Consider the following 15,910-nt stretch of genomic DNA (forward strand, 5'->3'; position numbering starts at 1 on the left):
TGGGGTCGGCTTCCAGTCTAACCGGATTCAGCTGAGTACCAGTACTTTACAAGAAGCGACTGCCTATCTGACGTCCTCAACCCAGTTACCCGGGCAACCCAATACCCCTTGGCTAGACTGGTGTCAGACTTATTGGCTTCTGACTACCCGTAACGACTGCCAAGGATGTTCAATGCCAGCCGGGACCTACCGTAGTTTAACGTGCCATCCGAAACACAGTCATTGGTGTCTAAGATATACTTAGAAAGTACATACAAACTTAGAAAAGTTGCATTGGTACTTGCCTGACCTGGAATCGAACCCGCGCCCTCCTACTCGAGAGGTCGGTTCTTTGCCCACTAGGCCACCACGACTTTTCACAATTGAGCATCTAAACAAATAAAATTATTAGATTCAGAGACACCCAAATATAAATTTTGTGCGATATAACAGGGCAAAAAGTTGTTAAAAATTAGATTTTGTGCAATCTGTAAAGCCTTGGTGTTAAACTATCGTGACCAGAATTGGCTGTCAAAAAATATTAAAAAAGCAAACGTCAAAACAAATTCACGTGCTTAGAGGAGTGCGGCGACGTATTTTAAGTTTTAATAAATTAACTTTATTTAATGCACGAAAATGGGCAAGCGAAAATTTAACAGTGATAAGGATAATTCACCTAAAAAGGCAAAGACTAGTTTATCTGAAAGTACAGAAAACGTTGACGAAGTACAACCTCAAAATGAGGCTGAAGATTCAGATAATAAACAAAGTTTTGCTTCTAAAAGAGATGGAGGTTTCGATGTTAAATATTTCCGCAAAGAGCTTGCCGCTAAGCAGGGGCAGACAATGGGTAAGTTTGAATACTTTTTATTTGACGATTTTATTACTTTTACTACAGCTTTTCTATACAGTTTGTACATAACTAATGTGGTTATTATTTTTGAGCACCTACAGGCTATTACATGATTTAAACCTTATTGGAGACTTAATAAAGTTTATCCTGCAACCCTCCTAAATTCAAACAGCACCTGTTTTGATATTTTTGACTAGTTTTAAGCGGCCTGTATCCATTCATTATAAACATGACTGTAGCAGCATATGTGGGAAGAAGCTCAAGCAGATGGTTATTTTGAAACTTTTAAATTGTTTCCAGCTCTCACACAATTCCTGCAAGTGTGCCTGAACCCAGATAGCCCTACTGACTACTTACTGGAGTACCTCAAGTGTGGTGGGAACTCTCATGAAATACTTCGGCAGATCACTCTGGACAGTAAGAAAAACCTCACTCTAGCCACTCCAGCGTTCCACATCTTTCAACTTATTATTGTAAAGGTACAGTCCTCCCTCCCTCACATGATTACCATCACGGAGGAAGCTTGCCGCTACTTCCTCAACACATTCATGTCAACCATCGAGATTATGATAAGTGAGAGCTCGGGACCTCGCCACAGAAAAGTAGTCCTTAAACTGTTGACATCAATGGTCACTTTAAATTCAGATCTAGGAGTAGAAGTGCTCAACCAGGCACCGTTAACACCTAAACATTTGCAGCATGTGGTTGAGAAGCCAAACTTTAAAGAAAAGGATAACGTGAGAACATCATTTGTTCACTTCATGACATCATTCTTGATCGAGGGTCACTTACCTTTGATAAAAGCTCTGTTAGAGAAGCAAGGCTTGTTAGCTCTTGTTATACCAGGGTTGATAAATGACGAGCCCGAAGCAGTATTAATCTTCTTGAATATTCTAAAAAAGAATGTAGTGGACAATGCATTGATTTCAAAGAGTCTCAAATTGAAGACTTTCAGTCATCAAGTTCTACACAATTTGTTTAAAGTATTCTCGTGGAAGGGCCCTACAGAGATAAGCCAGGAAGTCAAAAATGAGTTGCGCCCTGAGATCATGAATTTATTGAGTGATATTATTCTGACATTATTTACTTCACACAAAACAGGTCTTTATTTTATTGATAACTCACTAGGAACTGTAGATGCACATAAGAATCAGAATCTGTACAAAGCCCTGTTAACACTGAAGAGACCTTGGGAGAACGAACATGAATGTGAAGTTATTTTAAATATTATCTACAAATGTCCAGATTTACACAGAGCTATATTCAGTGTGATTGAACAGAGCTTCGATCCTCAACATTCCCCAATATGGGAAAGAACTGTAGATTTTACCATCAAGCTGTTAAATAAGTTAAGGCCAGAGGAAATGGTATCAAGAATGAGTCAACTCAACCCAATACAAATTGCTAATTTTGTGAGGTTCATAACTCTACCAGTTCCTTTGTTAAAGTTCATTCATATAAACTTGGGTAAAGATCAGACAGTGTCTCTGTACTGTGTGAAGGTGCTAGTCAAAATTTTGCAGGCACTGAAGAGATACTTGCAGATTTTGGAGGCAAAAGACATAGCACAGATTACTGATTTACAAAACAAGTTGGAGTATTTCATTCCTAAGCACTTGCCCACTCCGGCTGTTATAGTAATGTTAATAGAAAATGTAACATCTGGCAAGACTGATGCAGAAAACACTAAGGATTATAGACTTCCCAAAATAAATGACACAGATGCACTTATAGCTCTTGTAGATTTACTGTTGCTTTACAATGATATCCATCCAACGTATTTTGAAACTTTAGAAGGCAGTATAGACATGAAGAAAATACTAGATTTCTCTAAAACATTGGAGAGTGGTCATGTAGCGCTTTTGAAGTTCAAAGTTGTGTCTCTTTGGCTAACTCTAGACAGCTCTGCAATATCTCTGAAAAACCCAATGTTCAAAGAACTATTTCTTATAATGTTAGATGTGTATATGAGTGATGATGACGATACTTGGATTGAAGCTAAAGATACGCTGCGCATTTTCTTCAAAAACACATCAATATTTGAAGGAGATGAAGATGAGATACATTTAATTTTGTACACATTGAGAAACGCAAAAGTGAATCCGTCATCCCTGATCGGGGATATTGTGGAATATGTGCTTGAAAATATCACAGACTTGACAGAATATGTAAGGAATCAGTTGGTACACTTTGAGATTTCGTCAGAAAACACGCAAGATAGTTTAGAAAAGTTGTTTAATGATTTGATGGAGAATAAAAACACAGAAGACAACGTATTTTTGGAAAGCAAGATGCCGTCGCCTTTCATTGTAGGATGTATGCAGTATTTACAGCTACACAAGGATGCTAAGAAGAGTCTCAAACATTTTCTGTCACTATACATAGCTAATTTACTTCATAGTAACTATTCTCCTGAGTTGACTGAAGTTTTAATAGGTGATTGTAAACTAGATGCTAGGAACTATGTGGCAAGTTGGACTGGAGAGCCTGTCTCTCTCTCAGACACCATTGTGGGAAAAGATAACGTTCTGAAGACGATAGCCAATTCCATAATAGATGGTGAAAATGTTTCTTTGAAGGACGTTTTTCCCTATTTAGAAGAGGTTACTGAGGAAGGTGACTTTATTGTTGATAATGTTCAATATAACATCGATGCCACAAAGACAGTCGATAGTTCAGAAATGTTGATATGGGCTAAATATTTGATATACTGCACGATAAGATTAACAAACATGGGGCAGTTGAATGAGGAGAAACAGGAAAAAATAGCGCAGTACTTCCAAACCATAATAGAAATTGGTAAGAAGCATCTATATGTGGACATATGTCGTTCAATAATCTTAACGCTCTGCAAAAATCCACAGTTCCTGAAGATTTACAAACCTCTTAACGTTGGAAAAGATCCATCAAGTTTGCTCGCCACGGAATTTCTTTTACAAGTTTTCAAGCAACAAAAAGACTTCATAAGTTATTTAAATACCAAACACAAAATATTGAAGTCTTATCAACAAAAGAATTATAATGAAATCGTGAAAGCGTTTATTAAAATTAATAAAAGGAAAAACGTGGATAGTCAATACACTATCCACGTTTTAGAAGTAGTGGGATTGTCCAACGAAGATGATATAAAGTTATTTAATCTTATTTTTGCTGCAGAGGTAGATTCTTGCTTGCGAGATGACAAAGAGCCAAGCTTAGTACTAGAATTACTGAGATATTTGATAGAGAAATACTCTGAAACAATTAGCTTGGAGTTGCAACAAAATGTTTTGAAAAAGACTATTTCTCTCTACTCGAATTTACTTTCGAACAAAGACGTGAATCCTAATCTAACGAATCTGGAGAGTGCCTTAACAAAATATTTTGAGAATAAACCGCATCAAGCCCTACGTGTTGCTGAAGACGATTTCAAAAAGTTCTTCCATATCAATAATATAAGGAAATCAACTGCTAATCTTGCAGCTATCTTGTTGAAGTTTAATGTAAAGTTCTGCAACATTTTCAAAGAAGAAATTTCTAGACCCGAGATATTAGCCCAAAGAGAATTAACATTGCCTTTAGGCAATGCTATTGTAAAGCATAATCAATTCTTGCTGGATAATAAAGAATTCTTAGTGACTGTATACAATGAATATAAATCTAACATCATAAAGATGCTAGAAAAGCCTCATAAGGCAGGACAGATTTACGTGTCATGTTGGCAATTTATAAGGAAGTTGGTTGTAGAATGCATGGACGTGCCAGACTGCCTGAAATTGTTCAATAAAAGCCACAAGTTCGAAGCAGTGGAGTGCAGCCACATACAGATACTACAAAGTGCATTTCTTAAGATTTCCGAAAATTTTGCTAAGAAAGAAAATCTTATTAACTACTTGTTGTCCATGTTAAACTTGAGCACTATAGCACTAAAAGAAACGAAGGATGACGCGTTAAATGAAATCGTTGCGAGTGTACACACTGTTGTACAAGCCTGTAAAGTGAGTGATGGACTGGATATCGAAAACAAAGATGATTTCAAACAAATGATAGAGGGTGCAGTATGGCAGAACTTCTGTAAGGCTACATTAAAGGATTCGTTAAAAGTGAAAACAGCTGATCAGGGCTACACAATAGGACCTAAACTTCTCGCTTTGCTTACCGAACTAGTCAAACTGTTGTATCCGGACAATCACGATGATATCGCTACACTATTCGACATGGTGACATCTCATTCAGAGTTTTTGAACGTAATGCTGAGTTTGCATAGCTGTGACATTAAATCGAGGCTAATCGAATTTCTGTACACACTCATATTGAAGAACAAATCAGTGATGAAAACGCAGCATATTCCTGTATATTTGAGTGCGTATCATGCTACGAGAAGTCCTTGTGATAGGCTTATTGTGGCCATTTTATATTTCTATGAATCGAATGGTCAGCCGGTGAACGAGTACAAGCCTTACGTGTGGGGTGATTCTGCTGCTAACTACTACGCTGTCCGTAAGAACAGGTCTTCATCCTTATGGTCGCACCCAACACCTAACCAAGTCTTGAATCTATTTGACAAAGAACTAATAGATCGCACCGTGAGAAACTTCCCCGTCACACAGAAATTCGAATACCATTATGAGTTGAATCCAAACATCGGCGTGGCTAGAGACGTTACGGATTCAGTAAGATCTGTGCTAAATGAGATGTTTGAACATGGGGTGCTGAAGCCTTATGTTTCGAAAGATGGTGAGCGGGTTGTGAGGAATTTGGCCGTGAAAGGGAAATATGAGGGGATCATATCAAAATATGTAGGAGGAGATTTGTTGCATACTTCGAACGTGGATGAAGACGAGGGGATATATGATCCTTTGTTCGTGTTTCCCCTGCTGGGTCACTTGCTGGCGCCCGGGTCCGTGGCGTCGTGCTTCAAGCTACTTCGGAGCGGGCTGCTGTCAGTGCCCGTGATGGCGCTGAGCTCCCAGTGCCCCAACATGAGGGCGGCGGCCTATCACGTGCTGTATCGCTTCTGTATGCTGCTGGAGACTGAAACGTAAGTTTTATAGATTTAAGTATTATAGATAAAAAACTTTCATTCAAATAACATTAGGTAGACAATTCTAAGAGCAGACATAACAAGTGTGCTTATAAAATCATTGTACTTTTCAGACGACACAAAAACGACAAGCTGTTCCTCACAGACTTCATTAACACGTTGCGTCGTAGTCTCTCATCTGCCGTTGACTTTTTGCAAGACTTCGACGGCCAAAGTCTGAAGAACCCAAAGCTACCCGCCATTGACGCTCTGTACCTCGCCAGAGCTCTCATGGTGTCTACTGCACCCTTCGACCCTTTGTACAAACCAGTTAATAATTTCCTGATAGCCAAGAACTTCGTAGATTGCAGCCTGGTCCCAGATTTCCTCAGCCTCTTCCACGATAGCGATGTGGAGTCTATTGAGAGAAGGCTCTGGATACTAGACATCATCAGAGATGGAACGAAAACCATGACAGATATCGACGTCGTGTATAAAACTATGTGTTTGAAGATGATAATGGATTTCTACTCTTCAGTTTTAAGTGATAAGAAGGTTAAGGAGAGAATCTTAGGCGTGTTAAGTTCAATTGTAGCTGTACCGAGAGCCTTCGAGATATTGGTCGAAGGTTACGGACTGCTTTCGTGGCTACACTCAGTAGTTCGTCAGACTAATGATAGGCTGTTAATTAAAGGAATCTTTGGCCTCATCAACAATATGATATACAGCATGAACATCGCAGCTTTCTCCAGAAACATTGCGGCGAAAAATGGAAAAGTAAACGATTTTATAGAACTGAGGACAAATAAAGATGTGGAACAAGAAATCTTAGTCATACATTATGATTTGTTAAAACATTTGAATGATTTAGATGTTGAAGATGCTGCCGATTACGTCAAAATATGCAGACTTATGTCTAAGAGGACTATTAAAAGTTTATCGAAGAAACAAATGTTGAGTTTAGTTAATAAAGTAGGCGTTTATTTTAAAGATAGTGAAGTGATAAGGTTGCTAACTAAAGCGTTGCTCGCTAATGATTCTCTTATATTGAAAAGTAAGAATATGAGCTTGAATTTCGATTGTGAACATAAAACCAGTTTAGTTAATACGTTGACAGAAGTTGTACAAACTTATGTTTCATAAGATAGATAAGAAATGTTTTTAAATAAGAAAAATAATATTTTTGTTATAGAATACGAAAAGATTAATAATACACGCATTGAAAGAAAATCTAGTGGTTTAATTTCTTGATAAATAAACCCCGCAGATGAGTCTTCATACTTATTATTGTCGTACTGTCGTACCTCAGGGCACAGGCTTCTTCTCATATAAATATTAAATCAGCGGTAATCGCTATACTCTGTCCTAGGCCTTTTTATGTCAAACTCATCCTAAATTAGAATATATTCATGTAGGTTAGAATCTAGATGGTCAATATGTAGGATCGCGTGCTAAGTTATGTACAGCACTCAGGTACTTAATTAATTCCGTGTGTATTACAAGTGGCATTTGACACCATGCATCGCGTCGCGTGGGCCGCACCATTACATATCATGGGGTTATCTCGTATCTGATCACTGATGCTGATTTACTACATCATTCCTTAAGTAATGACCGTCGTTTTACTGATTTATTTGAATAGTTTTATTTGGAGCAATGTCAGAAGTTTATGTTTTTGAATAATACGGTTAATAAATGAATTTCACTTAGTAAAATCTAATCTACATATACTAATATAAAAAGGAAACGTTTTTGTTTGTTGGTTTGTATTTGGTTGATTTGAAAAATTATCTCATTGTTGGAAAACTACACTCCCCCGAGTAACATAGGCTATATTATATCTCGATACCGGCAGTTGTTTCCAAAGGACGCGGGTGAAACCGCCAGAAAACGGCTAATGAGTCATAACTGACAACCTGCTAATGAAATGTAGTTACATGATCGTGAATTAATCAAAATTAATTCAACCTCGACGTTTGACAAAGAAATCTATAAAATTCCCTACAGAACATTAACGTCTGGCAATAAAATATGGCATTTTAATTACCAAGTTATTTAAATGAAGGATGCTTGCACCTGCCTAGACCAAAACGTAAACTTTACTGTTGAAGAGTGATAGATTACTTGCTTTACTTTACCGTAACGAGAGCCGCGTAGGCAATAACTTTAGCAATTAACAGCTGGTGTAGATAAATGTCGGTGTAATGTATCTTGCGTTATCGTTGGAAGTCGGACGCGGTGATTTTGTTGTCCGGTACAAGGCGGACACTTGTATGACCGCGGCCGGGCAATGAGACAAGTTGATTCTGCGGACAACGCCGTCTAATTATAATTGTATGTAAATATGTTGTGTGTTATTTATGGGGCTCGCAGTAAGGTTTAAGTAAATATTTTATGTTTGTTCGGTTATTTACGTGACTGACTGTGGCTTTGTGTTGTCCGAATTCATTATTGTTCAGTAAAAATCCATGTAACCCAATATTTTTTTAACAAGGTCTAATATTTCTTCCAAGTCATTTCGAAGCTCCATTCAATATACAGGTTCAATTACTTAAACAGATCTTAGTGCAATTCGAAAGCAACAATGATGTCTTTAATGAGATGATTACGATTTAATTTGCCATCCAATCTTCGCTTCTTGATGTTAATTATCTTACATAAAGACGATCAATATACCGTGCAGATTAATAGGTACACGATAATACTAGGTAATAAAAAAAATAGACAGCTACTGACATCTATCCTAACCTGCTAGAATAATCATAGCTCCTTGATATTGCCCAAATCTAGTGTTTCCACTCTAAGTCATGAAACTGATAATAATGGCGAATAAAAGTGTAAGAATATTTTTTTTGCTCAAGCCCCAGCAAGCAACCACAACATGTTGGCAGGTATGTATCAAATACAACAATATTCAAATCCCATAGTGACCTTGTCGCAATACTACAATAACTTCAGTTCAATCAGCAGCCAAAAACGTATTTGCATATCACGTCATCTAATTTGTACCACAATGCATAATAATTCAAGTCGCATGTTGGTGCCTCCAACACAGCATGTATTTTATTTTGGTTGAAGTTTGTCTAATAAATAAAATCTAGGGAATCCTGCTGACTTATACCTGCTCAATTAAACGCTGCCTTAGGAACCAATTTGAAAAAAAAATCGTGGTGTTTTATATCAAGGAAGGCTATATATAGACTGTATTCTATTGCGGGTAGCATCCCTTGAGAATCGAGACATTAACGAAAATGTCGAAAGCAGCTCGTTAAAGATCCGTTTCTTATACCTTATTTAAGGATTAGTAGCCTCTTTAACTTAGGATACTATCCTAATTTTGATTCGATCATTTGGTTTGCGTTTTTCGAACGTGCTGTATATTTTCGCGGCACATTCGGCAGTTCCCACGGCGCCGCATCCAATTTATGCATTGTTACATAAAGTGTACCGATGAACGAGTACATGTGTCGGTATGTAGTTTTTTGTCAACGGTAGGTGCGGTAAAGATCTTAAATGTGGTTCTTTTTTTCAATTATGGTCTGTGAATGTGAGAATGATAGAAGACAAGTTGCCTAACAGGTATTATTATTACTGATCATTGTGGCACAAACCATACCTACAGATAGGTCATCCTCCGAGCCTTTTTCCCAACTATGTTGGGGTCGGCTTCCAGTCTAACCGGATTCAGCTGAGTACCAGTGCTTTACAAGAAGCGACTGCCTATCTGACCTCCTCAACCCAGTTACCCGGGCAACCCAATACCCCTTGGTTAGACTGGTGTCAGACTTTCTGGCTTCTGAATACCCGTAACGACTGCCGAGGATGTTCGATGACAGCCGGGACCTACAGTTTAATGTGCCATCCGAAACACAGTCATTGGTGTCTAAGATATACTTAGAAAGTACATACAAACTTAGAAAAGTTGTATTGGTACTTGCCTGACCTGGAATCGAACCCGCGCCCTCTTACTCGAGAGGTTGGTTCTTTGCCCACTAGGCCACCACGACTTTTTTCCCGACCTACAGATAGGTATGCGAGTCAAAACGATGAGTCTAGCACGTATATGTATATTTCATGCTATCCATGTATACCTCTAGTATGTTTTATATCATCCACATACTACACACAGACATCTCAATACTTTCCAGAATTTCTACTCTTGGGTATTTAATAGCTAAGATTAAGGATCCCACTCCCCAAGCTTCTTATGTGGGAATCAATCCCTCAGGATTACAACAGAACTTCATTATTCTTAACATACCATCAGCTTTAATATACAAGGCAGTATTGCTTCACTATTGACAGATTTGGAGTAACGTGAGCGTTAAATGTTTAAGCCCAAGCTGTTCAGTGCGTGGTATGTTTGACCGCTTGTCGGATTACTATCACTTGTCATGGTGTCAGGTTGAAAGGATTAAAGTTGGATGTCAAAACTTTATTATACCTGTGTAGTGTTAATATTTGAACTTTGATTTGGCTCTGGTTTATTTTAGACTAGCTTTTTCTCGCGGTCTCATTCAACGCGCGTGAAGACGCACCCGGATAAAATATAGCCTTTGTTATCACGGATAGTTTAGCTTCCTAACAGTGAAGGAAATTCAAATTCGTTCAGTAGTTTCGCGGCCTTAGCCTTAAAGCAAACAATTATTTCTTAATAATATTACCATAGACTAATATAGTCTATGATATTGCCCAGGTACCTAGTTGTACCTAGATCCTATAATATTTCAAAGGAATTCCACTTCTTTCAAGTAAATGCAATTAAAAGAGCTCCGGTACCTGTATCCTTTAATACTACCTATATATTGCATTAATTGCTATCATGTCAGTGATTGAACGCATTGTTGATGAGTGAGAGTGCAAAGTGCATTGACGAGTTACATATACATGGCAGCAGCATTTGTGCATATCATTAAAATTATTCTAACCGCAGCTTTCATCAGCATTTCACAGGGTGACTATGATACTAAAAGTCTAGACTTTAAAAAAGTCGTTTAGGACTTCATCGATTTATTTTCACTATTCGTAATGGCATGGTGAAGAAAAGTGTATTGTAAAGAAAGAACATTTGGAATATACCTACAGTTGCTTGCAATTTATACAATGAAGAAAAACAAGTTCAGTAGTTACCTACTCTTTTCTCTGACTTGCAGAGGGCCTAAGATTCGCATTTTTCAAAAGGCTGTGTTACCAATTTGCATTTGTAAGTAGCTAGACATAAATATCCCGCCATGTTTATTCATGGTCCCACTACGTCTTTATTTCTGATTCGCTTCTCATTAGTTCCTTTGTGCATCAGATGGTCGGCGGCCATTTTCCAAGATGGCTTCCCTCTTATTTTGCCGCCGATACCCATGTTAATGTCGAACGCACAATATCTTGCTGATCTTACGTAGAATTCTTTTATTTATCGCCTATCGTTAACTGACAAGAAACAGCGGTATCTTTTATTCACTATTGGGTGAATAAAGTGTTTAGTTTTTGAGTAAATTGTAGATGAGTTTTCCAAGTAATTAAACATGGACATCCTTTTTGCTTTAAAAACTTTTTTTTGACAAAATTATCTAGGTATTCGTAGTGTCCCAACTCCTAATTATAAAAAGATTCAGAATAGGTAAATATGCACCATCCTTCAATTCCATAAAAAAAACGAATAGTAGGTACATCTTACAATGAAAATCTTAATTAACTCAACTAGGATCTTATTAAAACGCGACATAATCTTTGTAAGATATCGTTCACTGATAGTAGTAACCTGTACCAAGAAACCTTACTTACAATAAGATGCAAGTTTACCTTAGATTCTTACCCTAAAGTCATATTACTTACGAAGCTCCACTAGACATTCATTCTTTGCAACCTCACGCAAGTGATGACTGATCGGATGGCGTCTCTTGCTCCTAAAATAAAGAAACCTGTCTATCAACGTTGAAGACAGGCCCTATAATGGCCTCAAACACTGCCCATCATTTTATTTATGATCCCTTTCGATATTGTTGTAAGTAATAACTTGTCTGAGGACTTGTAAAGCCTTTATATTGTTGACTGCTTGATTAGGCTGAACAACCTAGGTCCGTGCCTATTTCTTTCGAGTATCATGCACAAGTGGAATAAGTAATTCCTTTGTTGAAAAATTACTCTTATTTTATTAACTTCAGAAACAGGTCTTTTAGTTTAAAGAAAACCTACTTGGTTGGTTATTTAAGCTTCTGGCCAATTAGGTACCTACCAAAAAACATGTAGATAATAGTTTGGATCAAATTCGCCTAAATCAGTCTACATCAAAGTCTTGTTTCTTATATTGTCTAGATTCTTTACATACCTAATTGTAAATTAGCTATCTAGTATATCTCGTCTGTCTGTCAGCGCCCTCCCACGTATCATACCTACAGCATACCTACGCCGACACGAACTGAATTTGAAATAAATATAAACTTTCTAGAGATCAAGTTGGACATGTACAACTCTATACTAACGAGCAATTTGTTAGTTGATCTGTCACGTCAGCCGAGACAACTTTGTAAAGAGTTGCGACTGTTTCTTATACAGGCAGCTTTCTCTGAAAACATTCTAGCAAAAAAATAGAAAATAGTTTTAGAAAATTTTGAGATTTTCGCTATCTATTTAGAAGAAAACTTTGTATTTTGTTTAGATAAAAAAGCATTTAGGAGTATACTAAAATTGTTACAAAGTTGTAATGTCATTGTTGTCAATTTTTTTATATCTACCACTACGCTTATCGGCTTCATGTATTTATAAGTTATACTTACCTAATATTGTATTTTCTCTGTAAGTGATTATAAATCGTTTCAGAACATAAATGTCTAAAACCCCATTATAACAATTCAGCGATTAGGAAAGTGGTGATCGTAATGCCATTATTCAAAAGTTCTATGACAAAAATAAAAGTATCCAGCATTCGTCTGCTTAAAACAAGTCTTCAGAGCCACTTACTCAGTAGATATAACCACAAGCTAAGAATTAATGGCATCAGTCTGCTTAAACATAACTCATAAAACTTAATGTGGACTAATTACATACCGTGTAACACCTTGCCATATTATGCATAATTTGAGAACGTTTTCACTAATTTTATGCTGGCTTTTATACTTATTTAAATGATTTTAAAATGGCTGTGTTTGCATGCCTTTCTGATGGCATTACTCGTAGTTTTAAATCGACATTCAAAAAAGGAGGAGGATTTCAATTCGGATATTTTTTTTGTTCCTGAAAATCGAAAAAATCGAATCTTACCTATACAATAATGTGTCAAAACAATAATATCTCTCATGATTCTTTAGTCATTGTTATTATCTTGTAACTATGGCAACGCAAAACCTCGATCCTAACATTACCAGTCATTGATCTCGTAAAATCGTAATACATAACACAATGAACGATAAAAACTTCACGGAAAAGCGTTTGAGAAACACGAAAAGCTGCATTTTTTTGCAGTCCCTACAAGTACTGAAGAATACATTTTCTATCCCTTTCGTTATTACGTTATTTGTCGATGTGTAAGGGAGATAGCACGTTCTACATTGCGAAGCCTGGCGGTTGTATTCCCACGGTGTCCGCCGGAGACGCACGAATGCGCACGATCTATACATTTTAAAATTATCGTTTTATTTTCTAACCGATTTTGGAAAATGTCACGTAAAGTGTAGGATTGGTTGAAAGAGTGACCGTGTTTGTGACAGTGAGGTGTGATGGTGTGAATGGTCGAAAAGTGGTACTTTATAGTGGCCGGATACCAAGTTTTAATACTGGGGTAAGTTTCAGGTTTTTTTTTTACTTGCCGATATTTCTAGACAGGTTGACAGGTCTAAAATATGCACCTGCGCCTTTTTAATAGAAAATGTTTGTTGATCGTTTAATAAATTATCTAGTTTACTGCAGATAAAAGTCTATCTGGATAAAATTTACCAAGTAAGTATGTTCATTTTAAGAAAAACTAGCTTTCTTATTACTAAAAAGTTTACGTAACATAAGTTATTTATTTAGCTTTCAAACAACATTACATGCTCATTTGTTTTCAGAGTTTCTAGTAGGTAATTAACTTATTTACATACTTTGCCGCAACTCACTGCAAATGCTTTTAACTTAACCGAGAAAGACCTATGCAAGTTAACCATATTATTTTTCTATATAGGATGCGTTTGAACACATTTAATTTGATAGCCTGCCTGACATTTAAAACTAAATTGGCAATACCAGAAACTGTCAATAAAAGTTAAATAAAAAAAGAAACGGGGGAAAGCTCATAAAGCCCAGGGCAGATCGATACACTGGTAATGTCACGAAGGTCTATGTAGGACGCCAGTCGATCACGACAGTGGGTTTATGGCTTTATTTGCACTTGGAATATGAGCTTGTACCTCAAAATGGCATCTTAAGGTCAGGCTCGTGATGTGTCAACTGGTTTTTATTGTTGGGTATCGTGTTTTGGTTGTTAAATCTGGGGATTTCGAACTGGTGGGTCGTAAAAAGGTACGGTACTGTTAAGGTATCTATTGTTGATGTGGTATACCTACCTTTGTAGTACCTATATTGTATAATTATGTACTACAAATCTAACTGCTATATCTAGGGCATTTTTCAGGAGGTAACTACTTATACAGAGTAGAAGGTGAAGACAATGTCTGAAAGGAGCATAAATTAGCATCATTGATTGAGTTTATAGATCAGGAAACTTAATAGGACCTGCATCTGCATCTGCATCTGAAATCTTTCTGAACTACATAGATGAGCTTTTCTATATTTCCTAGAAGTATTTTTACTCTCTGTCAGTCCGGCTTTCCCTTACAACAGATCATCAACGTTATGAATAACATTAGTCATTCTAATAGGCGACTACTTCAAGCAGTCATTTTCACAATGAGTGCGGACGTGGCAACAGCGGCCAATTTACCGGCAATCAGTCGAGTGCCGCCTGGAGGCGAGCTAGTCTATGTAGGTATGATATATAATGTGAGAATACAGAGATTAGTTTCTAATGTTGCTTGTAAATGTGGTGAAAGATGCCGCTAAGCTGGTTTTGTTAGGGAGATCAAAGTGAAGAAAATGTGATGATGCCAAAGGCTTAATAATGGGGACTGTTCGTTTGAATCGGTAACTTTTTAAAACGAAGTTGCCTTTTTCAGAGATTTTCAGTACTTAATTAATTTAAACGTGAAATCAAAGTTGACTTTTTCCTTGAAAACCATTTCTTACATTATTTACCAACGGCCCTGGTCTACTACTTATTCAATTTATTAAAGACTAAACTATAAGAATAAACAGTTACACACTGTTTATTTTAAAGTCCAAATCACGTATTTTCTATCTAACATTTGGTTGTTGTAACTAAGTCTCTACACGGACCTACAAAACCCGTAGATATCGGCCAAAAAAGTCGCTGTAGCAATACAAAAGGCAATTGTTATACAATTTGCAAGCAATTTATTAGTTTTTTAAGCGTGCAGTGGTCACATCCGTATCCGTATTATAATGATAGAGGATGGATAGCTATTGCCATTGTTATTGTCATATTATTTTTCTTAAAAAAAAAAAATATTTTTATAATTATTACTTGTATTGCAGCTGCTTTTTAACCGACTTCCCAAAAAGGAGGAGGTTCTCAATTCGTCGGGATCTTTTTTTTTTTTTTTTTTTTTTTTTTTTTTTTTTTTTTTTTTTATGTATGTTCACCGATTACTCAGAGACGCATCGACCGATTTGCAAAATTTTTTTTTTGTTTGATAGGGTTTACCTCCCAGGTGGTCCCATAGTCACCAGGTCAGGATCTGATGATGGAAACCCTGAGAAATCGAGGGCAACTTTCGAAAATCGTAGGCATACGTAGGGTAAAAACTTGACACTAAGGCGCATGTCTGATAACACTATGCAATGGTGAAGGCTTGGAGCTGACCTGATGATGAAGACCAGAGAAGGTCGAGGGAACTTGAACAATGAATGTGTAAAAAACTACCTCGTGTTTGGGCTTATTTTGTTCGTATTGACGAGACCTTTGCAACAGTGAAGGTTTGAAGCTGACCTGATGATGGAGACCAGCGAAGGTCGAGGGAACTCGACAA

The 15,910-nt window shown here is 37.1% G+C and overlaps 2 protein-coding genes across 2 annotated transcripts in view; both read left to right on the forward strand.

Annotated features, from left to right (window-relative positions):
• Positions 1-528: 528 nt before the first annotated feature.
• On the forward strand, positions 529-7,064 carry LOC124638824 (nucleolar pre-ribosomal-associated protein 1). The gene is made up of 3 exons (XM_047175934.1): positions 529-829; positions 1,133-5,852; positions 5,969-7,064. Exons 1-3 carry the CDS (start codon positions 616-618, stop codon positions 6,975-6,977), a joined length of 5,943 nt encoding a protein of 1,980 aa, XP_047031890.1. The 5' UTR covers positions 529-615; the 3' UTR covers positions 6,978-7,064.
• A 6,343-nt stretch (positions 7,065-13,407) lies between these two features.
• Positions 13,408-15,910, forward strand: part of LOC124638930 (ankycorbin) — an 89,919-nt gene continuing 87,416 nt past the window's right edge. The window contains exon 1 of the mRNA XM_047176086.1: positions 13,408-13,605. The gene's annotated coding sequence lies outside the window, so the exon portion shown is untranslated. The remainder of the gene's footprint in view (positions 13,606-15,910) is intronic.

The sequence above is a fragment of the Helicoverpa zea genome, chromosome 18, assembly GCF_022581195.2.
Source record: "Helicoverpa zea isolate HzStark_Cry1AcR chromosome 18, ilHelZeax1.1, whole genome shotgun sequence".
In the NCBI taxonomy this organism is placed as follows: Eukaryota; Metazoa; Arthropoda; class Insecta; order Lepidoptera; family Noctuidae; genus Helicoverpa; species Helicoverpa zea.

Coding starts and splice junctions, on each gene's coding strand:
- LOC124638824 (XM_047175934.1), top strand. CDS start 616: ATGGGCAAGCGAAAATTTAACAGTGATAAGGATAATTCACCTAAAAAG. Junction 830..1,132: donor TAAGCAGGGGCAGACAATGG/GTAAGTTTGAAT, acceptor AATTGTTTCCAG/CTCTCACACAATTCCTGCAA. Junction 5,853..5,968: donor ATGCTGCTGGAGACTGAAAC/GTAAGTTTTATA, acceptor TGTACTTTTCAG/ACGACACAAAAACGACAAGC.